This window comes from Perca fluviatilis, chromosome 20 (assembly GCF_010015445.1).
Source record: "Perca fluviatilis chromosome 20, GENO_Pfluv_1.0, whole genome shotgun sequence".
Lineage (NCBI taxonomy): Eukaryota > Metazoa > Chordata > Actinopteri > Perciformes > Percidae > Perca > Perca fluviatilis.
Window position 1 is genome coordinate 28711734 of NC_053131.1, and position 24793 is coordinate 28736526.

At 39.3% G+C, this 24793-nt stretch overlaps 2 protein-coding genes across 4 annotated transcripts; both read right to left on the minus strand.

Annotated features, from left to right (window-relative positions):
- Positions 1-1533: 1533 nt before the first annotated feature.
- Positions 1534-4246, minus strand: LOC120549604 (potassium voltage-gated channel subfamily S member 3-like). Its single transcript, XM_039786623.1, has 2 exons — positions 4166-4246; positions 1534-2972 (listed from the first exon to the last, which is right to left on the minus strand). Exon 2 carries the CDS (start codon positions 2917-2919, stop codon positions 1618-1620), a length of 1302 nt encoding a protein of 433 aa, XP_039642557.1. The 5' UTR covers positions 2920-2972; positions 4166-4246; the 3' UTR covers positions 1534-1617.
- Positions 4247-6851: 2605 nt separating this feature from the next.
- On the minus strand, positions 6852-24371 carry wdr35 (WD repeat domain 35). Of its 3 annotated transcripts, none has more exons than XM_039786810.1 (28): positions 23946-24371; positions 23699-23816; positions 22570-22641; positions 22334-22426; positions 22119-22247; positions 21800-21933; positions 21167-21332; positions 20925-21070; positions 20487-20612; positions 19727-19912; positions 19458-19490; positions 19291-19351; positions 18079-18223; positions 17608-17677; positions 17147-17200; positions 16946-17055; positions 16621-16840; positions 16450-16530; positions 16030-16166; positions 13950-14153; positions 13259-13405; positions 12142-12274; positions 11898-12008; positions 10914-11078; positions 9740-9880; positions 9475-9631; positions 8701-8941; positions 6852-7367 (listed from the first exon to the last, which is right to left on the minus strand). In XM_039786810.1, exons 1-28 carry the CDS (start codon positions 23967-23969, stop codon positions 7217-7219), a joined length of 3555 nt encoding a protein of 1184 aa, XP_039642744.1. In that variant the 5' UTR covers positions 23970-24371; the 3' UTR covers positions 6852-7216. The 3 variants fall into 3 exon arrangements, with proteins under 3 accessions (XP_039642744.1, XP_039642743.1, XP_039642745.1); XM_039786809.1 differs by having other exon boundaries at positions 19458-19493; XM_039786811.1 differs by lacking the exon at positions 19458-19490.
- Between the last annotated feature and the right edge of the window lie 422 nt (positions 24372-24793).

The following is a 24793-nucleotide window of genomic DNA, read 5'->3' on the forward strand; positions in this document are numbered from 1 at the left end:
TGATACTTACGATGGGATAAATTGTGAATTCAGCACCTTGTAAGGATTTTGTATTGACTTTAACTGCTGTTGACCCAGCACTTGATTAAGAACTCATTACACGGATGACCCAGCAAGCAGCAAGAAGCATCTCATTGGATTATGCATAGAAAAGCCTTTTGACACAAAATACAACTGAGACATGAGAATGAGACGCATGGATCAATAGCAGTTGGGAACTGCAAGGACATGAACAACTACAGAATGCTGTGTCACGTCCGTCTTGCTGCAAATGCAAGAATAACTTAGTCTTTTACTGCCAAGTATTAAAGTGCTCATATTATGCTCATTTTCAGGTTCATAATTTGTATTTAGAGGTTATATCAGAATAGGTTTACATACATACACAAACACTATATTTTTGTTGTACTGCACTTTGCTGCACCTCCTCTTCTCACCCTGTGTGTTGAGCTCTCTGTTTTAGCTACCGAGTAAGGCATCACATTTCTATTCCATCTTTGTTGGGAGTCGCACATGCGCAGTACCTAGGTAAGGACTACTAGCCAGTCAGAAGCAGAGTATGAGGGCGTGCCATGCTAGCAGCTAGGCGAGCATTATAACGTGTGTTACAAAGTGGCAAATTCGTCACAGAAGTAAAGGCTGGACTACAATAGAGCTGTTTGGAGCAGTTTGTGAACAGTGTTTTCTGTTGGAGATGGTAAGTCCCTTTGGGATGGACTTTGGGCTTTTTCACTTTGTAAACATATAACATGCAGAAAAAGATATATATAACACAATAAAGGAAAGGGAAAAAGCCAAAAAGCATAACATGAGCACTTTAATAATGCATTTAATGGCTTAAAAACAAGGCAGCGTAGGAAAAGGAGCATTTTGAACTGTTTGGGTAATTGTTTGCTTTTTGTCTAAATTAGATGGGAAGATCGATACCTCTCCCTTATCTGAATGATAACTATGTAGCTGGAGCCAGTAGCCTGTTAGCTTAGCTTAGCTCATCATCAAGACTGGAAACAGGGGAAAACAGCTAGCATCTGTCAATAGGTAACAAAACCAGCACCTCTAAGTTTCACTAATTAACAAATACTAATCTAAACTACAATTGGATCTTATTATTTCTTATTACTGTTTGATGTGCACTATTTCTTGGCCAGGACCAGTAACTTACCATTAACAAGAAAGAGCCCATGCTGGTAGTTGGATTTTGTTAAGTTTGGACCGAACCGAGTTAGCGGTCTTTATTAAGCTTTATTAATTAGGTAGCCGGCTGCTGGTGCTAGCTACATGTTTATTGTACAGACATGGGAGTGGTATCAATCTTTTCATATATCTCTTGACAAGAAAACGATGAAGCAAATTTTCAGAAAATGTCAAACTATTCCCTTAAGCCATGAATATATTATTTGTCACGACACAAGAAAAACAGACTTGCTTTACATTTAAATAAGCCCACAATTATTTTAGTTTATTACAGTACATATTGCAGCTCATCCCTTTTCCCTGCTAATGTGTCATGGTCACATTCTTTTACAACTTCTCACGGGTGGTGAGTGAAGAAGGAGTCTGTGGGGTAAAGGTTTTGACATTGCATCCTGGCACTCTTTAGAACTTGCTGGAGAGGTTTCAGTTATTGCCTCGTCTGAGATCGATATGTCTTTGCTTCTCATAGAACTTGGAGAATTTATTAAAGATGTTAGTAATGGGCAGAGCCACGATCAACAGCCCACAGATGATGCACAGGGCTCCTATCAGCTTCCCAGCGAGCGTCACGGGAAAGGTGTCCCCGTAGCCCACTGTAGTCATGCTAATGGTGGCCCACCACCAGCCAATAGGAATAGTCTGCAGCTCTGAGTCTTCGGATTCTGTCTCTGCAAAGCAAATAAGAGCAGAAAACATGGAAATGCCCACAGACAAGAAAAGCACCAGCTGCCCTACTTCACTGGAGCTGTGTCGCAGTGTGGCACCGAGAGAGCGAAGGCCAGCTGAGTGGCGAGCCAGTTTTAGGATGCGAAAGACTCGCATCAACCTCAAGATCTGCACCACTTTGCCAACATTCTCCAGGTCTGTGTTCTCACCTTCATCCAATTTATCACAGGCTAGGGTTACATAGAAGGGCATAATTGACATCAAATCAATAATATTGAGAGGGCTGCACAAGAACTTCCTGGCTGATGGTGCAACAGCCAGACGGAGAATAAACTCTGCAGAGAAGAACAGAACACAGAGGCTCTCAAAGAAAGTCAGCACTGGGTTTTCAATCTCCTTCTCATTGAGATCCACTTGATGGAAGTCCGGCATGCTGTGGACGCACATGGCAACGATGGAGACAAGGACCACGCTTAGGGATGTTACAGCCATCACTTTGGCTGAAGTGGAGTAACCTGGATTCTCAAGTCGAATCCAGATATTCCTGCGGACATCTGCACACCAGGAGCCTTCAAACATTTCTATGTCTTCCTCCGAAGCTGACAGCTCCTCAATAGATGAGTCCGAGCTGTGGAGCTGCAGGTCATCGCTGCTCTGATCCCAGCACTTCTCTCCAGCAAGCCCCATCAGTTCATGGAATTTGTTGCTGCAGCAGAAGTCCAGGTGGCGCTCCTTGATGCCCCAATACTCAATCTCTTGAAAAAATGAGATGACGCACAGCCCGTCCACCAGGTGGATTTTGCCTGTGAGGTAGAAGTTGAGAACGTAGCCAAAAAAACGTGGACTGCGGTCAAAATAGTACTCCATTTCAGAGGGACTGAAGTCATCGCAGAGCTCCAGGACTGCTTCTTTGGACCTGCAACACAGAAGGCGACCCAGACGTGTCTGCGGGAATTGTTTCAGAACATTGTGCTCCATCCGTTGTTTGAAACCACCAACATTGACATTTATAAAGCAACCATCAGGGCTGTGTGGATGAAGGATCTGTCCATACATCATGTTGAGGCTGTTAGATGCCGTTCAGCTATTCTTGGAGAAAATCTCTTTGTTGCCTGCACACAGAGACACTGAAATTAACACCTCACACTTTCTTGTCATTTGATCATATTGATGTGCGTTATATCAGAGCCGTCAAATATGCAGTTGCATCTGGGTTTCTGTGGCACCCTTGTTGACATCACTTGTTTATTTGAAAACTAAATAAAAGAAAAGAAAATGTTTCAATCAGGCATTTAAATATACATAGCTACATTTTGTGTCACAAGTTACACACATCTTGACAGTACTCTAAAGCAGTGGCTCCCAAACTTTTCCATGTCAAGTAGGCTACCCCGGCCTAAACTGACACAAATTAGACCAAGGACCCCCATTTGATAAGACTTTGTCTAAGGGTCCCCCATCTGACAGGATTTTTGCTTGCAGATATTTTATTACAGAAAATGTATGAAACCCATGACTAAAATAGTCATATATTCTGTCATTGTGTTAGATATGGATGGAATTATAGTAACATTAAATTATTCCTGTTTTTGCTGGGAACCCCCTGTAACTCCCTGAAGGACCCCTGGGGGTCCTCGGACCCCCGCTTTAGGAACCACTGCTCTAAATGCATTTGCATGCAATGAACACAAGTAGTCAACTTTTGAAGTTGGATATGTATACAACAGAAATACCTAAGCCTGAAAACAAGAACTGGCTCATTAAATGGAATCTATTGGCTGCCAATGGCTCAGAGCATAAAACTAGTGCTGATCAAATCATGTAGGCATGTCGGTGCACCATTAGTGTTTTTATAATAAACATATGATAACAAACGTTTTACATACAAACATCGACTTGGTATTCGTCAAGTCATCAATACCTGCTGTCACTCCTGCAGCTCTGAAACGAGCAGCGCTGACTTACTTGTATTGTGTTACGCACGGTAATACAGCGTTAAAAACTGCAGTGAAATGGCAAACCAAGGTCAGATTTGACACGTTTCTGCAGCAATAAAACTTCTCAGCGTTGTAGACTCCAAAAATGACTGATAATGGCACATAAAAAGTAAAAGACTAAAGTGAAATAAAACCGACTTTGTGCGCCAATTATAGCCTAAGGACATTGGGAGTTATGCACCAAATAATCCGAAAATTGTGCAAAAAAATATTACTTAGACAAATAATGTCGCTGCAAGAGAATAATAGTCCCTGTACAACCATGTGTATAAACTGAGAAACTGGAGGAAATGATTACAGCAGCATACCTGGCCATGAGTTGTTCCGGCGGTGCAGATGTGCCGTCTCTGGTTCAGCTCAGTCCGGAGTGAACAGTGCAGGTACAGGACACGTTGCAGAGGTGTGGTGTTTCTGAGTCCAGCGCAGGGCGGAACGCAGCATCTAACGGGACAGTTGATCACCCTGCTGCCACATTATTCCCCACCGACAGGCTGTTTTATACAACTTTAAACTTTAATGTGCTCCAGTGTCCAGGTGCGCCAGATTATTTAAGGTGCCAATTGTATCACTGTAAATAATTTATGATTCTTTCGCTCACATCATTCTTAAAGGGCTGCCTTCTGGTTCTCATTTGTTTCTTAATCTTGTTTCTCATCTTATTGTGAATATTTTTGAGGTTTGCTGTGCTGGCTTTTTGTCTCAAAGAATATTAAACGTTTTGGAAAAAACTGCAAAACTAAAAGAATAAAGCTGAGGGGAATATATAATAATAATAAAAAAAATACTAGAGATTAAATAGAATAAAATAGCAATAGGCCCATACAATAGGCTACATCCCCATTTGCCAGTGGATCATTCACACACGCACTGTTATGCAAATATAAAACCCAAGTTTGATGCAGAGTTTGATGACCTGGCAGCAGAGGGAGGAGTAAAAGTGTTCAAGAGAGATAGGGAATTAACATTGTGGAAAAGTGAGAATATTCCTTTTTAAGATCTGGCTAGCAGAGATATCCAACTTGCTACATATGGAGAAAGTATGATACAATGTCTCTCTCAACTCTGCCTTTGACGAAATGTGGTAACCATTTTTGTCTTATCTATCAAGAATGTCTTACATTTTTTGCACCTTTTCCTTGGTTTTTGATACACTGTCAATTTTCACTATGTTTCTCAGAAGAGGAACCTTTCTTTCTTTTACTCTATTTCTTTTATTTGGACCTGTGTTTGTATATGTATATATAATGTATGCATACTTCGATACAATATTTTCATTTTCATTTAGCTACTTAATTGTTAGTCTATTGTTATTGTTTTTTGCTTGTCTACGGGTGGGTTACTTTGCTGTCTTCTGCTGTGCTTTTTTTCTTGTTTGTTAAACAGAAAAGCTGTAAGTATAGAAATAGAAAAAAAAGAAAAAAAGAGAGCGATAGGGAAGATTTAGTGTTTCAATATGGCTAAGGTGGCAGTGCCGAACTGTGTAGTTAGTGACATGAACATCTAAACATGACCCATTACTATCTGGAACATTCGAGATCACAAAATCAAGAGTATTACCCTTTATGGGCCCAGCGACAGTGGAACCTGATTTAAAATACTCAGGCAGCAATGTACAAAAACTCACAGCAGTTGTTGGTAAGTAACAGACATCTATGTTAGAATCAGCATATTGCTACTTCTTTATTTGTGGACGTGAAGTATAATTCAGATCATTCATTTAAATACCTAAAAACAGAATTAAGGCCAATTAAATAGGTGTATATATAAATACAAGGTGTAGAACGTAAAAATAAAGACTCAAATGAATTGAAGAAACCCAGTGTGATGCCGTAATATTGGAAATCCTGGGGATAAAACAGTAACTCCTTATATAAGTGTCACTAAAAAAATCATTGTGGCTGTGGCCAGGTTGGATCAGTGGGTAGAGCAGGTGCACATATACCGAGAGGCTTATGTCTCGACGCAGAGGTCCAGGATTCGAGTCCGGCCTGTGACGATTTCCTGCATGTCCTCCCCCTTTCTCTCCCCTTTTTCACCTAGCTGTCCTGTCAAAAAAATTAAAAGGTGGAAAAGCCCAAAAAATAAAAAAAATAAAAAAATCATTGTGGCCAAGATTGAGAATCAGAAAAAGGTTTTATTGCCACAATAAGTACACTAATGTGGAATTTGCCATGGTGAAAGGGGCATACATAAACAAACATTAAAGATTAATATAAAATAAACAATAAATACAGTAAAATAAAGATATATTGAGAAATGATTAGTCAATGTAAGTAATAATGAAGACGAATCAAGCTGGAAACAACTCTGTAGTACCATGGGTGTCAACAATACAATCTCCTTCTGCCAGGCATACCAAATTATAGAAAATTATGCTAAACAGAACACTTAGTCAGCTGAGACAAATTGACTGCTCATGATGCAGTAGCCTTCTCACTGATGCCATTTACTGACAGTAGATGGCAGGAGACCATTGTGTCAGAGGCAAGTCAGCATAGATCACTGACATGCAACCATTAGTGTTGTGTGAAATACTTACCGTGCTATCAATGTTGGTCAAGTTTTTAAAAATCATTTCAGGCAAACATTTTTGATCCAAGACAGCAATGTAAAAAGCTTAAAAAAAGTGGAATTTGCAAACATCATCCTATCATGTACCAACAATTAAATCCACGATAGAAGCAGCGTTTCCCTTTGAACCATGTCCTTCTCATTATCTACCAAACTGAACTCTGGAAAGCACGGATCAAATTCCACCTAACGATCTGGTTGGATGTACTGAAGAATTCCTTACAGATGGTCAGCACAGATACGTATTTGTTATTTACTATTCCCAAGTGGAGCGGTGTTCTCAGGGTATTGACCAACAAGTTGGTGATAATGGTTTGAAAGCCTTCTGTCCTCTGCGTAACAGTATTTTCCACATCATGTACAGCGATTAAGAATGCAACATGAGAGTAAAAGTCAGCATAATGAAATCCAAGCAAAAACACGTTTTAAATGAATGTGACCATTTATTCACCGATTACCTTCATATAAAACAAGTTAACTAAGCAGTTCTTTCGATTCAAATATTACAACATATTTTACAACACTGAAGGTACAAAAATACATTGAACTAAATTATAAACAGCATGAAATGAAGCTTGCTGAACATATAGTTTGATGTTTTGACTGTACACTCAACGTACGTTTTAGTTCAAGAACTTAAAGCATTAAGTTGAAACCAAGTGCAGCTATTTCTACGAGTAAATCATTTCAGTTCATGTGCTCCAAAAACATATAAAAAAAGATACATATACAATGCTTTGAAATGTGGTTTTCCTCCAAAAAATGAAGTTTTCTTTTGTGATTGAGCTTCATGCTACAGGACAGTGACACAGTGGGCAGCAGTTATAGTTGCTGATCTCCTGCCCTAGAGCGCAGTGCTTACACACACTGCACATCCAAAACTGGTACTCCTGGATCGGTAGACCTGTCACAATGCATGTGGGTAAATTTCCTTCCGTCCTAAAAGGGGAAAAATAGATGTAGTTGAAGTCAGGGAATATTGTGATGTAGTAGAGAAACTTAGTAAAAGGATTAAAGGATAGGAGTAAAATAGGAGTTTTAGAGAGTGGCCTTTTTGTCAAATTGTAATGATGAATGCATACGCCACACGTCCCTGGTCCCTGTCTCAATAGCTCTAGCTTAACTGTTTATTGTCTACTACCTACAACTGGGTGTAGCACTCACTAACACAGTGCTAGTGTTAGAATAGAGCACCAGAGCCAAAAACCTACACAACTCTGGGGCAAATTCACAAAGAATAGACTGCGGCAGCTGATAGCACTATGAATTGCGCATCACTTGCAATTGCTATCTGCTCCAGCTCAAGGTCTGATTCACAAAAGATACTGTGTTAATATTACAGTGCAAACAAACCCATAAAGTTAAGGTGAGTGAATTTCTGCCTTTTTTTGCATCGGTTTGCAATTATCCATGAGGCAAAGTATAAATGTTGCCAGGGAAGTGCACATACGGGCTATTGCTGCCCGGGCAACAGCCCATTTTCTTTCTTTCTTTCTTTCTTTCTTTCTTTCTTTCTTTCTTTCTTTCTTTCTCCCCCGTTGTGGCTGCATTTTTACGATAAGCCCATCATTAGTAAAGTTACATCAAATTAAATCGCCATACCATTGAACCTTGTGTTAATTTCTTTTGCCCTCAGCGATGTCCTTTGCCCCAAGTTATCATCTCCCAAAATTCACATATACAGTTGGGTATACAAATCATCTAAATAGCCATTGTTAGAGAAAATATATGGATTATGAATATAGCTAATTTAATATTTCGTTATAATAATCAACTGCATTTGGGCTTGAGACATGACTATTTTTTGTCTTTTGCCCATAGATGAAGCAGAGAACTTTTAAAATATAGTTATAATTGTAGTAATAATACATATTTCACAGACCAGGAACAGTATTTTGCTTATTTAACCCCACATACAAGTAATGTAGGCTGTTGATACAGAAATGTATTTATATTTTAATAATAATAATTTCAAAACACTCCTCTAATTAACTGTCAAAGCCATTACAGATGTTCCTCCCAATGTAGATTCAGACACACTCATCATGTTTTTAATATGTTTGTCATGGTAATTACTGAATCTAAGCTAAGCTAACCTTACCATGGAACATAAAAACAGCGTGCATAAAATTGTCCAACTCTGTGTAAGAAGGAAAGACTCCCAAAACATGTACTTTAAATGACTTTTAAATAATATGATAATGGTATTTTGCAGCCATGCAGTGTAGGTGTTTGCAGCCAGAGTTGGATCTGAACTTATTGGTGCCCTCACCCCTCTGATGATCCGTACACGTCCGTTGTGAGGCTGTCCTTTGGGGTGTGCTTGGTGAAGATCTCCAGGGCCAGATCCTCATAAAGCTGCCGCTGTTCAGGGTCCAGACTCTCTAGGGACTCCAGCTTGATGAAGGCCTGTGAGCATGTGCTGAAGGCCCCGTTGGCTGTGGAGCAAATGGCGAGCAGAGAGTAGATCTCCACCGCTGGGATGATGTCCTCATACTCACGCAGGTGAAGGGCTTTGCAAATGGAAAAAAACAGTAAAGAGATGGACTTCCACTGACTCTGTCTGGTTGTATCTGTTATAGGAAACTAACCTGGCTCAATACAGCCTAAGTCCCAAGACTGTCCAAGTCAAAACGTTAATTTGTGACAGTGAAAATCAATACTTTCTCATTCTTAGGTTTGTCCAGGTTCTTCCTCTACTTTTATTAGTTTGTATAGCTAATACAGATATTGATCTGATGACTGAGTACTGTCCTAATTATTTACACAAATTATGCTAAGGTATCTTATACAATGTATTAATGATAAACATATCAGAATGATAACTGCTTCAAAAATGTGTGGAGAGAAAACCTGGGCAATACCATAATTTATGACTTTGTGTTCTCCATACATGTGAATCTAAGTAACAGTCTAAAAAGAGGGAATGCACTATATAAACTAAATAATAGCTCATGAACTCAACTCCTGTCCTTGAGTCGGTGTGGAATACACTGTAATAATAGTTATTACATTATATAGTGAAGTGTCCTATGTGATTTGGCACCTGTGCGCATGGCGTTCTCCATATAGCCTTCGTAAAGCTGCCTCTGAGCAAGCAGAAAGAAGTGATACGCCTCCGCTCCACGCCAGGCACTGTCCACAATACGATTGTCTGAAGAGGTTGCATCTTCCTCAAGCAGCCCAGCAAGTGCAGATGTTGCCTAATTACAGTATTATAATTTTGAAAAGCTTTCATTAAAAGAAAATAATATAAAAAATGATATATATATGTACTGTACGTATATACAGTATCGGTAGCAATATATTACCTCAGACTTCTTCCCTTTGGCTTTGCTTTGCTGTGACGTCTTCACCTGCTCGTGGTAATTTTCAACAAGACGTGCCGCCAGCACATAGAGCTTCTTCACCCGCAGTGGTCGGGTCCCTTTCTTCGCTTCCTCATCTGCTATCTGTGGCGACAAAGTCCATGTCCCACAAACAACTTATTCCAGCAATTAATTAGCTGCATATCACTATATACAGTACACACACACACACACAATCTTTTTGCCATAACATAACAAAATGACCTGAAACGAGAAGGACCCAAGGTGTAGGTTTTGTTTCAACATGGGGGGGGGGGGGACATTATAACCGAGGGGTCTGGGTGTCCTCCCTCATAACATTTTGAGCGTCAAACACTTCATTTCCTGCATTCTGGAGATTTGGTATGCAACAATTTAAGGTGCACATGTCTTCATTTATGTAAAGGAAAGTATTATTCTGCTGCATTGTTCAAAACTTTCTGCATATTCAAAAGATCAGACGTGTTTCGGGATAGGTTGTTTTTTTTAGGAATCATGTACAGCTCAACAACAAATCAGTTAGAAAGACCTTGTTAAAGCCAGAAGCTCCAAAGTTTAAATCTACATAAAATATATTTAAAATCACATCTTCATTTTTCACGCTCCTGTTGTGATCTTTAAGCCACTGATGAAACACAAGTAGACACAGTTCTTGTTTTCAGTACGTATGTTATGAGGGGGTGAGTTGTCTTTCATATTTTTGACAGGGGATCTCTTCTAAATATTTGGGGGGACTTGGGGGGGTATGGAAGTTCCTAGGTGTTATACACCTTTATTCAAATTATTAACCCTTAAAATACTGCTCTCAGGATTTTTGTTTGTTTTACTTGGATCCCCATTAGCTTCAGCATAAGCTAAAAGCTATTCTTCCTGGGGTCCTACAATCTATCATGTGACAATACAATTTACTCATGTGACAATTTACTCATGTGACAATACAATTTACTGTATTGGTGCTGATGGAAGCTGAAAAAATGAATAATGACCAGTTAATTTTAGCTCAGCTCAAATTCTGGTTTTATCTTTCTGGAACAGATCTCTTCATCCGAGGGTAGAAATCACATTAAACTGCTTTTAAACTTTTTTCTTTCTTTCATGGAGCTATTTAAAAGTCATGAGCATTCAAACAAAAGCCTACCTTAAACATGAGTTTGGCTGCATCAAGAAAATGGTGGGCCTTCCGATACAGTTCCACCGCCTCTAAAGTTTTATTCTTCTCAAGAAGATGTGAAGCGTATTTGGAAAGAAGAGATTTAATCTCCTTCATGTTGTGGGTCCTGGCCAGTTCCACTGCTTTGTTCCACTGGAAGGAAATTACAACATGCATTCAAAAACAATACAACAACAATATTACTTTTGCCTGTAGCTTTTTAAATATTGTATTTGGGCGCATTACCAATACAATTTAGATCAATCAATTTGTTATTTGTCACATGAAATCATATAAAATTACAATTTCAGTGAAATGTTATCTGTCAGTTCCTTCAAAGTATACATTAAATTAGTAGTAATAATAATAATAATAATGATATGTGTATGATGGGTGGTCAATCTTAATAACATGAGAACCCACTGTATTTTTCAAATATTATGGGGATGAGCCAACAGGAAAGTTAAGAAAACAGTAACAGTGAGGGCCTGTTCATTTCATTATCAAAAACACAGCATTAACACAGCAGGAGAAACCACCTACAGAGTAGAAGGGAAGAAATTCGGACTGTGAAAGACTTCTCCATTTGGATTAACACAGGGTCAATTAGAGCACAGATGTAACGTCCTTTAAACTAAAGCCAGCTGTGGCTAAAAGTAGGCTAAGTATATACCAGCTGCAGATTACAGTATTTATGAAAAGAAAGTTCTTGATTTTGTCCAAACCTGAGCAAAGAACAGTTAAACAACCATCTTAAACCAAATGTTCAAATTGACATTGTAAGAGAAAGATTTGAGAGCAGCATTTACTGTACACTCAACTTTTGAATATCACTCAGGAAGAGGATGGGAGTGGGAGGACAGCGGGTGCCACAGTGACTGCCGTGGTACAAGTGTGTGTGATTGCTGAGGGAGTGCTGTCTGTGTGTCACTCCCAAACTCTGGCGCCACAGGTTTTCTGTCGGTCTCTCACCTGGTTCAGATGGACACAGGTGTCAACGGCAGCTTTGGGCTGGTTGCACTTGAGGTAGGCCTTCACAGCTTGTTCACACATGCCCACAGTGGCAAACATTTGTCCAATATCCTAAAACACAGAGATTGGGACAATAGAGAGTTGGTTTTAGGGATTCACAGTCATTGATGTCTGAAACTTCTACACAAAGCCCAAAGAGAATATCAAAGAGCTAGTTTTGGTCAAATTTTAATCTTTCGCTCACCGGTAAAAGTTTATGATTCTCTGGCAGCACAGTAGTCAGCTTTTCAAGGCTAGAATAGTCCTCTAACATGTAGTAGCATTCTGCCAGCCTCTCCTGGTTACGACCCTGAAGGTAGTACTGCACTGCATTGACCCTAGAAACAGAAAGGATTTATATTTAAAGCCTATAGTGAGGCAGAGTTTCCTTTCATCTTAAAATACAGGTTTAAATTTTTTCAGACTATCTTAGAAGAATACTCACATGACCATAAAGTACACTGACAAAGTTATTGGTTGCCCTAATAATAAGTGATGGGGGACAAAACCCCCATTTCTTATTCTGTGCATGAATGATTTCTAAAGTTTAGCTGAAACTAATATAAGGCTTCAGCATTTGCAGTCTTTTTAGTGCAAAATTCCCTCTTTTTGTCCCCCCCACCCCACCCCCATACAGCTCAGTAAGGAAAAGGAAAACGGTGTTATGCACTCAAATGACTAACTTTGGAAGATACCCACTTGATATAGCTAACTCAGACTGCTGAAGCCTCACACTGTCTTCGGATGACAGTCAGAATGCACAGAATGAAAACTGTGGATTTTGTCCTCCATCATGTACACTGGACTGATGTCAGGAAGGAATCACTTCACAGTACAGGAGGAATGATTATGATAGTGACTCAATAACTGAATGTAAATATGGACATGGTAGCAAGATAGAATTTATGAATTGTTAATTTATCCTTTAATGATGGAATATTTTTATTAGCATTTATAATACCATACAACTGAAGAGAATAAGGGCTTATTATCTGCATTTTTAGATGCTTGGGATCTACTAAATATACTGCATGGTACTAATGACGGTCTCGTGATTGAAAATGTGAGTGTTTATATTTGCACAATTTGTATATTTAATACAGCTTTATGCCACTCCAATAATGAATATCTTCTGAACAACCTGAACAAAAAAAATAGACTGCTTGTTGAAATAATGCAAAGTACACATTAGAGAACCCCCCAAAACAGATACACTATGTATAGCATATTACAAATAAACTAGCATATTACAAATAAACTTTTATACTACATACACAAATACACTAAACGAGAAAAACAAAGATTAATTTAAAATTCTATACCACTTCTGTCTGTCAGCAAAGTAGTCTCCGATTGCATTGTACGCCTGTTCCAGCAGAGTATCATCACAGTCCCCAGAGCCAGTTTTGAGCAGCTGGAGCACCCTGAACCAGTCTCCCAGCTTGATCCTAAGGCTGATGGCAAGGTCCCTACAAGAAACAAAACATCAACTGGCCATGATGCCTAAAGAACTGGTGGCATTAGGAAATGCTGACATTAGGGCTGCATGATAGGAGGAAAATATCTAATTGCGATTATTTTTGACTGATATTGCGATTGCGATATGATTCACGATATTTAAGGGAATGATCATTTTTGTATCGTTATTCTCATTTTCATTAAAAAAAAATATTCAAATTATAACAATGATTATAGTGTGATTTTTGCAAGGATCTGTACCAAACAAATATGTTTTTTTTTAGTCTGTAGGATACGATTTGTAGGCTGGGATGTCTCTGCAGCACCACAATACTTACAAATACACATATTTTGCCTTTAACAAATATTACGCCCCCCTGCGATTTGGATGTTGCACAAGTCCATATTGCGATTTCGATAAAATATTGATTTATTGTGCAGCCCTAGCTGACATTTAAAATGACAAACTGGACAAAAGCACACAAGTACACAATCAATTAGTGGAAGTTTGGATGTCACCATCAAATATGCCCCAACAAATATGGCTAAAAGTACCTGCGATCCATATCCAGGTACATCCGCTCAGCTTCCTCAAACCTGCTGAAGTAAGCTGCCACCTCAGCCTGTTTCATGGGCTCGCTGTGCAGGTTGCCCAGTCGTTTGACAAACTCAATGCCCTGGTAGTCTTTGCAACGGACAAAGGCCTGTTCAGCAGTCTTCAGGTCCAGTTTCTGAAGGGCTGCCTCAGCCAGAAGACGCCTGGCAGGTTCATAAACAAAAAAGAGATTGCGGGTAGTTACTATCACTAGTAGGGCTGCATGGCATGATGTGTATGCATACATCCTTATACCCACTCTGATAGGATTAATTTAGCTATTAACCTGTGTGACAATCCATGACTAAGACTGTTAATTGTAAATATAAATCAATATCTATCTTTCTTTACCAAATAATTAATAGTCTGTAATCAATCCATCTGTGTCAAACCCAACGATTCTATCACTTTATGACTCTTAAGTCTACAGACTGAAACTGACTCACATTTTTTGATGTTGCCAGATTTTGAGCGATGCTGCAAGAATTGACACACTAGCCTGAGAAAACACATAAGCTACAGCGATCACACTGCTGCTCCAAAAGTCTTACCATAAATCTCTCTGCAATAATCCTCCCACACCTGGGCCCTATTTCAGGTAGAAGGTTTAACAAACTCTGAGTCTAACCCTGATGTCTGAGTTGATTTACCCTGAGATGGGAAACTCTGGGCTAGATTTATCAAGCTGTTTGCGCCTGTTTCCAGGCGCTAATTGGTCGCAAAGACGGACGTAACCGATGCGGGCTATTTACAAACAGGGCGCACTTGGGTAAAATCGCAGATTGTCTGCCACATGAGCGAGAAGAGACAAGTTGCGCTTTCAATTCGTCGTTGTTGGAGTGTCGTGGGGGAAAGTGGGAGTTCCACCCGAAAAGGTGGGAGGATAAGCGCAAAGTGCACCTAATTATATATTCCGTGGTATTTATAAAGACTGTCAGTAAGAGCGCGCCTCTATTCTGCGGGGGAAATTCTCCGCCTCTTAAAAGCAGGTCTAAACCAGCCGAGTTTCCTCGTAGACCTTTATGCCGCTGGTGAAATGGCAACAGTAATTTGAGCAAGACGAAGACATAGGCGAGGCTGAAAATATTTTTAACACAAGAATCACACTTTGTCAGTGAACACAACATCATTTAGCGTTACAGATCAAGCAGCCATGCAATATTAGAGTTACTGGAAGAAATCAAAGATGAAATTGAATCTCCCACTCAGCGTTCACATCCCATTCCAGCAGTTCTTAAACTCCTCGCTACATTACAAATATTGGCATCAGGATCATTTCAAACAGTCATAGCATCAGCAGTGGGAATATCGCAGTCTGCACTCAGTCATATCATAGCACAAGTACCGCTTTGCTACAGCGCAATTTACGGTATAGTGGGCGGAGAAAGACGCTGATTGCCTGATGGGTGTCAGGGTTGATAAATACTACGCAAAATGTGGAAGCATAGCGTGCGCTATTACCGAACTCGCATAAACAGACGCAGCGCAAACTGCGCTAGTGTTAGTAAATTAGGCCCTCTGAGTTTTCGGTTTCAGAACAGCTGATATGAGTTGGTTCAATCAACTCAGAGTATGTTCACGCGCGTGCACCACCACAATAAAAAGGCAGCAGGAATGGACCCATGAGACTACAATTCACCATGGTAACAACCATAAACAAACAGGTCGGCGGAAATACTCGTGCACATACAGAGAGTTTAAAAAAAAAAAACACAGCGACTGCTGCAAAAGAGAGAGAATTTGCGTGGGAGAAAATTGCTGCTAGAGTAAATGCGTATATTCCAATAATACTGGTGAAATGGTATTGAACCTATAATCTATTTCATTTAGGTGCTATACTGCGGGCAAAAAAGTACTAGTCCTACTAATCCCATTCTGAGGCTGCAGCACCATCATTAACAGAATTATAATCCATAATCTTTTATTTCAAAGGGTTTAGCCTACATCATTCACCTGCAATAATAGCCTACTGTGGAACTCCTTTTTAATGGCTCTTACTGGTTTGTGTCCAGGGAACACTACAAAAATGTTTGCATTTACCAGAGTCTTGGGTGAGGATTGTCTTCAATGAACTGTGAGGCATCTTCAATTCCAACTTTTTCAATCAATGCACGACTGTCTCTCAGGGAGCGGATTTCAAAGTTGATGAGGTTGTCTTTGTTAGGCCTCTCTGGATCCTGCCAAGCGAGATCCCATAACGGATCATTTAATTAAATCAACAAATACAAACTGCACCTTTCAGCACTTTCAAGGTACAACAAAGTAGTTATGAGAAAAGCTTTATAATCAAGACAATTCAACAGGAAGTTTAAACTATTGCAAATCCATCTACTTTGGAATATTAGGAGGCAAAATAAACCTTCAATTGAAACTATGAGAAAATAAGTATCTTGATATTAGCGCAAATTTGTTATGTTGTGTGTTGTGTTCTCTCAGGTGCTACTTTTCTCAAAGGTTTACCTTCATGATTTCATCAAGCAGGACAGATTTGATTTCCAGGTCTTCAAAGTTGCAAATGTACCCAGATGTTTGGATGGGTTCCTGTTTTTTTTGTTTTTTTTTAAATACACAATGTTTAGTAAAAAAATAAGACAATTCAGCTGACCATCACACAAACACCTGAGCACTCACCTCTGGGTCTAGGTTCCTGAAGACATACATCCTGGTCTTCTCCATCATGGCAAACAGATCAGGATTGTCATTAGCCCACTTCATGTCCCACACATCCTTGCGTTCAAACTTCGATGGATCTCCTGCAGATGCCTGGTTTCCTGTGCTGTCGCCAGTGGAGGCACGAACTTCCAGGTCCAACAAAGTCAGCACGCCCGCAATGTCGATAATGGCCAGACGACTAAAGAAAGTAAAAATTACATTTTATAACAGTGTTTAAGGTTGGTTAACAATAGATATCTGTTCAGCACTAGGTTTATCCTGCATAACACCAATCAATGCTTGCCTGGAGTTGCAGTTCAAGGACAGATGGTAGGCTCTGTTGTTCAAAGTATATTTCTGGATGAGAACAACATTTGGGAGGCTGTATCTATGGATGGTGCCAGACTCACGGCCCTGTAAGCACACATGCACCCAAACACTCAATGTTCATTTTACTTTTATTGCATTAATCAAAATTTTATAATTAAACCAGAGATGTACATACCACAACCAGGGTCTTATCTGTTGCTGCAATGCAACAAATGGGATCTCGAGTTGCCTGAAACAGAACAGAAACAGACCATGACAATTTATAGAATTTATTTATTGAAAAATCACTTAATTCTCATTGCAATTATTCCTTTGTGAGCTAACACTTTAATTTAAATCAAACTACTATTAATAGTAGTTTATGTGTTAAGTAAATCAATTTCATACTGAACTTTTAACATTTCAAAAGTAAGGCTTAACTTCCAATAATTCATTGGAAGTTAAGCCTTACTCAGAAAAAAGTTTTCTTTTAACGTCATAATTCAAAAAAGGGCTTCACAAACAGTAGGTAGAGAAATACAATTAAAATGTATTTTTACAGTATACTGTAGGAAAAAGTAAGACCTTTTTTTATTTTGTGCTGCAACCTGGATGTTACAAAACCTGTGCAACTTGAGGGATAAAAATGTCTCTTACTGTGAAGGCTTTTGCAAAATCTGGACTGCTGTCATTGGCTCCAGATGGATTACTGTCAATGTGATAAACCCTAGAAAGGCAGGAAGTGAGAATGAGAAAGGGCCAGAGAGACAGACAGACACGCAGTTGCCTTTTCCACTGAGGTGAACTGTTGTCCAGGTGCTAAGATAGCCCTGGCAGAACATTAAGTCATGCCCAGCCTGTCTGGAACCTCAGTGGCATTTGATTCCGATGAATGAATCCTTTTCATAGCAGTGTCAGTACCAACACCACAGTAAACCCGAGGTTTTATCCACTGACTCATAGAATCTAGCCTTGTGGTGATCTTGCCTTTCTTTAACTTTCCTTGATCTGCTTGATGTGTACTGTGGGCGTTCTATTTTATAATAAATACAGTTTGTATGACTTATAAAGAAGTCAATGCAGCTCCATTGTACTGTAAATGTTACGCCAATGTCTGAAAAAACTCACCTCTCTCTTCCCTCCTTCTTAGTTCTAGTCACTTGGTTGATCTCAAGGGCGGTTAACTTCTTTGCCACCCTGTACTGCCATAAGTAGAAAGCCTCTTTGGATGCAGCAATCACGTGTGTCTTGGTCATGGTGACAAACAGTGGATCTGACCAAGTAGAGTGGCACATTTAATTACAAAAATGAAGATCAATGTAGAATGGATGTTCAATCGTATTTGGGAGCAACTAAATCAACTGTATCCACCTCTTTTTTTGTCATGTAATTTAAATTTTGTGTGCCCAGCTTCTGGCATCAAATTTCCAAAGCAAAGGTTACCAATGTCACCAACTAAGAGGATTTCTTGTCAAACCATACAATTCACTACATATGCTGTACATAAATAATAATTAAGTTTTCACATTTTATTTGGTTAGTGAAAAGTTACATAAAATACAATTAATTATCTTGCAGTGAACTATACCAAACTACATTGAAAAACCTGGCAAATTAAGATTTGTAAATCATTGTAAATGTTTCTTTTTTTGTAACTTTAAACTAGGCACAACTCAGTGCATATTTTCTGTGTGGATAAATACAAGAAGATAATGCAGTGTTCTCTAAATGATACACTTGACTAGTTTGGCAAAAAAAGCCATCATGAGGCCACAAGAGGAGACACCACCAAAAGGCACACTTGAACTCACTCTCTTATTATTTAACTAGGTGGGATATCTGAAACCCGTTCAGACCAACTAAGTCCTTCAAATCTGCAGACTTTGAACCGTCTTGGCCTGAGGCTCTTAGCAAACATTCGGCCAGGTCAAGCAGGGACAGAATGCTGAATATTTGTGAGATATAAAGATGCCCAGAGCTAACTGTCTGTTTGCTATAGGATGCTGTGGGCCCATGAAAGATGTAACTGTGGGCTGCAGGTGGCAGAAGGCCAACCACCATTACTCTCTATACAGAGGGTGTGATCTCTCACATTGACTTGAAGAAATACACCACCCTTATGGTAAATTATGACTTTGATCAACCCACTGTTGTGCGACAAGAAGATTATTACAGAGTTCACTTCTGTGTCCCAACTATATGCAATCTTGAAGGGCACACGGCTTGTTTAGTAGATGGTATAATGTAAAAAGGTTCACATTTTTTATAATGTGTTGACTAGAAAATGCAAAAGAAAGTGGCATCACAAGATAAGTATTTCTTTCTTCACTGTGAACTCACCAATGTCAATGTATTTTGAGTCCAGTGGAGTCCCAATGGAGTTGCACAGAATCAGGACATACTGAAGGACACACAGTAGTGCAACATTATTCAACAGGTCAACTTATGATTTTTTATCAAAACAAATATTCCTCATTTTGACTGTGTGGTTTTAATTTGTACATTACCCTTGCATGGCTTCCAGACTCTAACTCAGCATCCTCCTTTGTGGCAATGAATTATAAAAACGGGAAGCGAGACAGCAGAGAAACATTTGTGATCCTTACTATCACTCTCTCTCTCTTCGGTATCAATGAATAAGCTTGTCTGAGTCATACAGCATGTAACTAGAGAATTAAATGCAATGTTTTATAAATCATTACAAGTTTTTTTGTTGTTGCTTTCCTCTCACTGTCGCCATGTTAGGACATACTGTATAATCCGGAGAGGTTTGTACCTGAGGTTGGGTGTCATCTGCCTTGCTGGCCAGGATGCAGAAGTCCCCTGAGGTAGTGATGGACATCAGGCTCTTGACATATTTGACAAACTTCTCGTTGTTTTTGGTGTCCCAGAATACAACACAGTACTCTTGCCGCTCTGGCTTTGTGTAGGCATACACCACTGTGCTGCTACAGTAGCCCCACTGTTAAGAGACATAAAAGGTGGTGAGGTTTACCCTCTGTGCGGGGCTTCGAAACTCTGGGAAGAAATATGATCAAACAAAAGACATGTTCCTTCAAATGACCAAACATTTTTTTAGACAGATCCTACAAGCAAGATGTTGTCTATGCAGTTCCACAGAGCATAGACGGTTGCTTCATAAAACTACAACAATATGGCTAGTTTGTATGCATTCTTTGACACACACCTATGTAAAAGAGAAAATCAATGGTCCAAAGAACCTTTAGGCACTTAAAAATGAATGGAACATGTAAACACTGCCCCAATATCTTCCAAACATTCTATTGATTTAAAGCTGATTAATATTACTGTGACACAGTGTTTATTCAGATTTGTGATCAATGTCTTTATGGAACCAGGTTTTATTTACTAGTTTTTATTGACTCTGTCCTTATGAATACTGAGCAACTGGGCAGCATTTAAACATACTCATGCCAGATTAAGTATTTTATTATGTTTTCTCTGTCTATGAGTGTCTTCAAGAACTGTTTCTTTGCCAACAACTTTAATTAAAAGCAAAACACACATGTTGTTACCTTGTAGTCTGGTCTTATGTTTGCGAAGTAGATGTAGGAGTCCACAGCAAGGCCAATACGCAGCCCTCCTCCCTCCCAGCCAACTCCTGTCATCTGCTTCCCAGGCACTTTAAGAGTTCTCAGATGCTGTTTAGAGGGAGTCGGGGGTATGGGTATGCAAGGGATGGATTTTAATTAATATCACTGACTCAAAGCCTGTTTGGCCAGGTGCTGAGACTTCTGGCTTTCAGAGCACAATTCTCAGCCTACTTGCATTTTCAACCACTCAATAATGTAGGATGGTACAACAGAGAAACTGGCATGGCAAAGTACTTAATTCTTTTTTTTTTTTTTTAACTATTCCTTATCAACTCAGTCCATTCCATGTAAATTATTCTTGTTGGTCACCATAAACCATAAAACTCTGTATAAGTAAGGGATCAAAATCTTCACCCTCACCTCTCCAAATGGTGTGTAGAACTGCACAACATTGACTTCTTTCTCCAGATTTGAGGCTCTGAGAGAACCTGCTACCGCCAGAACACTGCCACAATGATTCCACTGGATACTGACTACATTCATCAGAGTGTCAATAAAAACTGGGTCTGAAGAAAAGGGCAGCAGCATAGCTCATCACCATTGGTAAACATTTGAATCGTTGATGTGTGAACTGGAAAATTTGAAGGTTTCTTCCTCCTTACTTTCATCATTCTCGTAGCGCATGACCTGGCATCTTCCATTGTCAAAACAGATAGCAAGACATGGACAGTCTGGTTCAACGTAACCCCCAGTTCCTGCATACCAGTGGATACCTGCAATACTGACAGCTCCGGTCGCATTGGTGAGACAGCCGATGGTCATTTTCATCTGAAACATAACATCAATTATTTTTGTATTAATTTCACGTGGATAAACGATGCAAAGTGTACCTTTAAGCATGCAATGGAAGTGGTGGTGGTGTGCTTTGCTATCTACCATTTTGAGATTTTCAAGTGCTACACTTAGGGGCTTTCCAAAATCGACTTTGATTATTTCTGAATCACTAACAAGATGATATCCCACCATTTAAAGCTTTAATTAGGCTACTGAATTGTCCCACAATATACAGAATAATAGATTATATTATTATTATAGGTTTCTATGAACGCAGAAAGCCTGCACCTTTGAATATACCATCTCTGCGTTGCCGCTCCCTCTGCACATTTGACTCTGCATTGCGCCCACACTTTTATTCAGAAAATTAGCATCCTCTGAGTCAGGAAGCCATGTAGTTCTACATAGATAAATACTAAAATGAACTGACATTTCTATTTTACTTAAGCTTAAGCACTCACTATGAAGTTTCCTTGATTGTCGTAGATTTGTACTTCCCCGTTGGCCATGCCGAAGAGGAGGATCTTGCTGTCTGGCGACCATGCCACATGAGCAAGCTGATTTCCCTTTAGCTCCTTTCCCCAAATCCGGTTTCCTAAAAAATGCATTAATTCTACATTTATCCTGCTGCACATGTCCATACTCCTTCCCTCAGTATGTAAACAAAGCATCGTTGTCAAGGGAGAGTTAGTGATTTGATACGTAACCTGGTTGGAAAAAATATTGTGATTGACCTCCATTTATTAGATTTAGGCAGTAACACTGTAAATCTGTTTTTACCATCTACAGATCCAACAATGACCGCTCCATCTTCATACACAATGCAGATCTTCTGACCGTCAGCGTTCCAACTCATGCTCCTCACCACCGACTTGTTCCGGTTGTTGATCATCTCCTCGTACCATGCACCTTTGGAAAGGTCAAAGACAAACAACTATTAAAAGCCACATTTATTACAAGACAACTTGCTTTTTTGATTTGTTTACAGTAATCACCTTTGTAGAGCATCCATACAATGATGAGTCCATTCTGGTCACTGGTTGTCAGCTTCTCATACTGTTCGTTCCACGTGACCACTTGTACTGCGCCTGCAGGTGTAGTAATCATGAAGGGTCTGACAATGTTTCAGTGGCTCACTCCACGTGTGTGCACCAACCAAATTTTGTGGACCCTGCCTGTTACTAACATAGTGTAATGACAACAGGTCTGGTAAGTACTGAATATAACTTACCACTATGTCCCTCTAGAGTTTGGTTCATTGACAGATTGCTGGGTGCAGCAAGACCTTTAAGTTTAGCATCATCTGTTGAGAAAGCAGTGAAAGAGATCAGGTTCAGGATCTCAAAAATGTCCAAGCAATTCTTAGTGAGGAAATTGTTAAGAAACTTTTTTAAAGACACACACTTGTCTACAGCATTAGAGCAGTGGTTTGTAGTTAATAAATACCAGCACATAGTTTGTATTGTTTATTTCCCTTTACTGTTGGTGGTTTTCTCAGTTTGTTTAACAAAATAATAACATAATAGTGGGTCTGTCCAACAGATGGAATGGATAAGGTGGCACTATTTCTACTTACAGTGACTGAGGCACCAGAACAGAGCCAAAAAGCTTATAAAAAGTTTCAGAAGATTTCTTAGACACTGTACGAACCATTGTTTCAAAAACCCTCAAATCTCAATCACATGGATATTACGTAACGGCTTTGACTGTAACAGATACACTTTAACACAAAGCTGAATGTATGGAAAATGAAATTTTCAAAATCAATCAGTTTATAGCTGACCACTTTTATTCTATCCTAGAGCAACATAAAAGCAATAATTACATAAATATATATCTAAATATATGTTAAATCTGAACAAGGACACACTGACAAAGAACACCTGAAACCAGGCCACGCCAACATCAGTGTATGGGTAATCAACAGTGGACTTTTTTATAACACATTTTACACATTGTCCTCTTGGGCTGGACTGCATTTATATTTCATTATTATTACTGTTTTTATAATTAGGTCATCAAGTCCTATACATCTTTCAAACTAGAAAGGAATTTAAACAAGTGACATGAATGACAGTACTCCAATGATTGTAGGTGAATATGGGTTCTTTTTTATCCAGCACATCTTACCGTTATAGGCTATGGTGCAAAGCACTTCACATGTCAAAGCAACTTTGCATTTTGTATTGTATGTGTTCACTAGATTTCCTTTATAAATCAGATTATAATTTTCATGCAAAAAGCAGTTCACTTGTGGCTTTACCATCTAAGGCCATCAGGCCAGGGGTAGCTAGAAATTGCCTAGAAATGTTGTGTGTACCAGGACTGTGCAGGCTGTAAGCTCCATCCCCTGAACTTACCTGTCTGAGATTCAAGCTTGAGTACTCTGAGGAGACCATCGTCTCCTCCACATGCAATGAAACCTTGATCTTTGTTCCAGGAGACACATTTTAGATGGATATTGTTGGGGATAGCAATCTATAAAACACGGAAAATTGAAGCCACACTGTTAACCAAAGCTCTGTGTCTTATCTGACGTATTGATAGGTGGTTAGGTAACGTTAACGTTAGTTAGTTAGGTGGCAGAGCACAGGCACAGACACTCACCTTCTTGCTGAGGTAAATAAACATGACAGTGGTGATAACGTAACAGACCCCTACCAACCCCAAGTAAATTGCTTACGGCGTAGTTACAGTAGTTAATATAGCAAGACACTGATCTAACGTCAATTAGCAAACTAGCCGGCTAAAGTGAGCTAACTTTTTCAACATTGCTATGCTAACTTAGCTAGCTACATCATGCGGCCTCGATCTGGTGAAAGTAACGTTAGCTTTGGTAGTTACCTGCCTAACGCAACACAGTTAACATACCTAACGTTAGTAGCAATGCCGGTACACGTTAAATTACGATTATAGTTAATAACGTTAGCAAATGTATCGGAAAAAACAGTTCAAATTGGAAGTTCAAATTGCTCTAACTAGCTAGCCAGTCCTCAGAGGCTGTAGCTTCCCTCGGTCTCCCTTGGTAACCGTAAACCGGAAGAGGATTAGGGTCTTTCTGGTAATTGTAGTTTTTTTCTTGTTCGCGTTCTGGTGATACCGTCCTTTTGGCCCTTTCACTAAAATGTGATAGTAAATAAGTAAGTAAGTAAACTTTATTTATATAGCATAAAATGTATTACATGACCCGTTGAATTGTTTTTATTTTGAACTCGATTTTCCTGTATTTGAGAAAAGGTAACACTACTTTATTTAACTATACTATACAGGAATGTCTTTTAATAATGTCACTTAATAAAGCATACCATAAAACTGTAGTAGGCCCACCATGAGTGAAGCTTAATAAACGAGCAATTCAATAGCCTACATAAAAAGTGTTATTATACAATGTTGCATTTAATTATGTTTGACAATAGTTCCTAATTTGTCCCCTGGTAAATACTAAAAATGTTGTG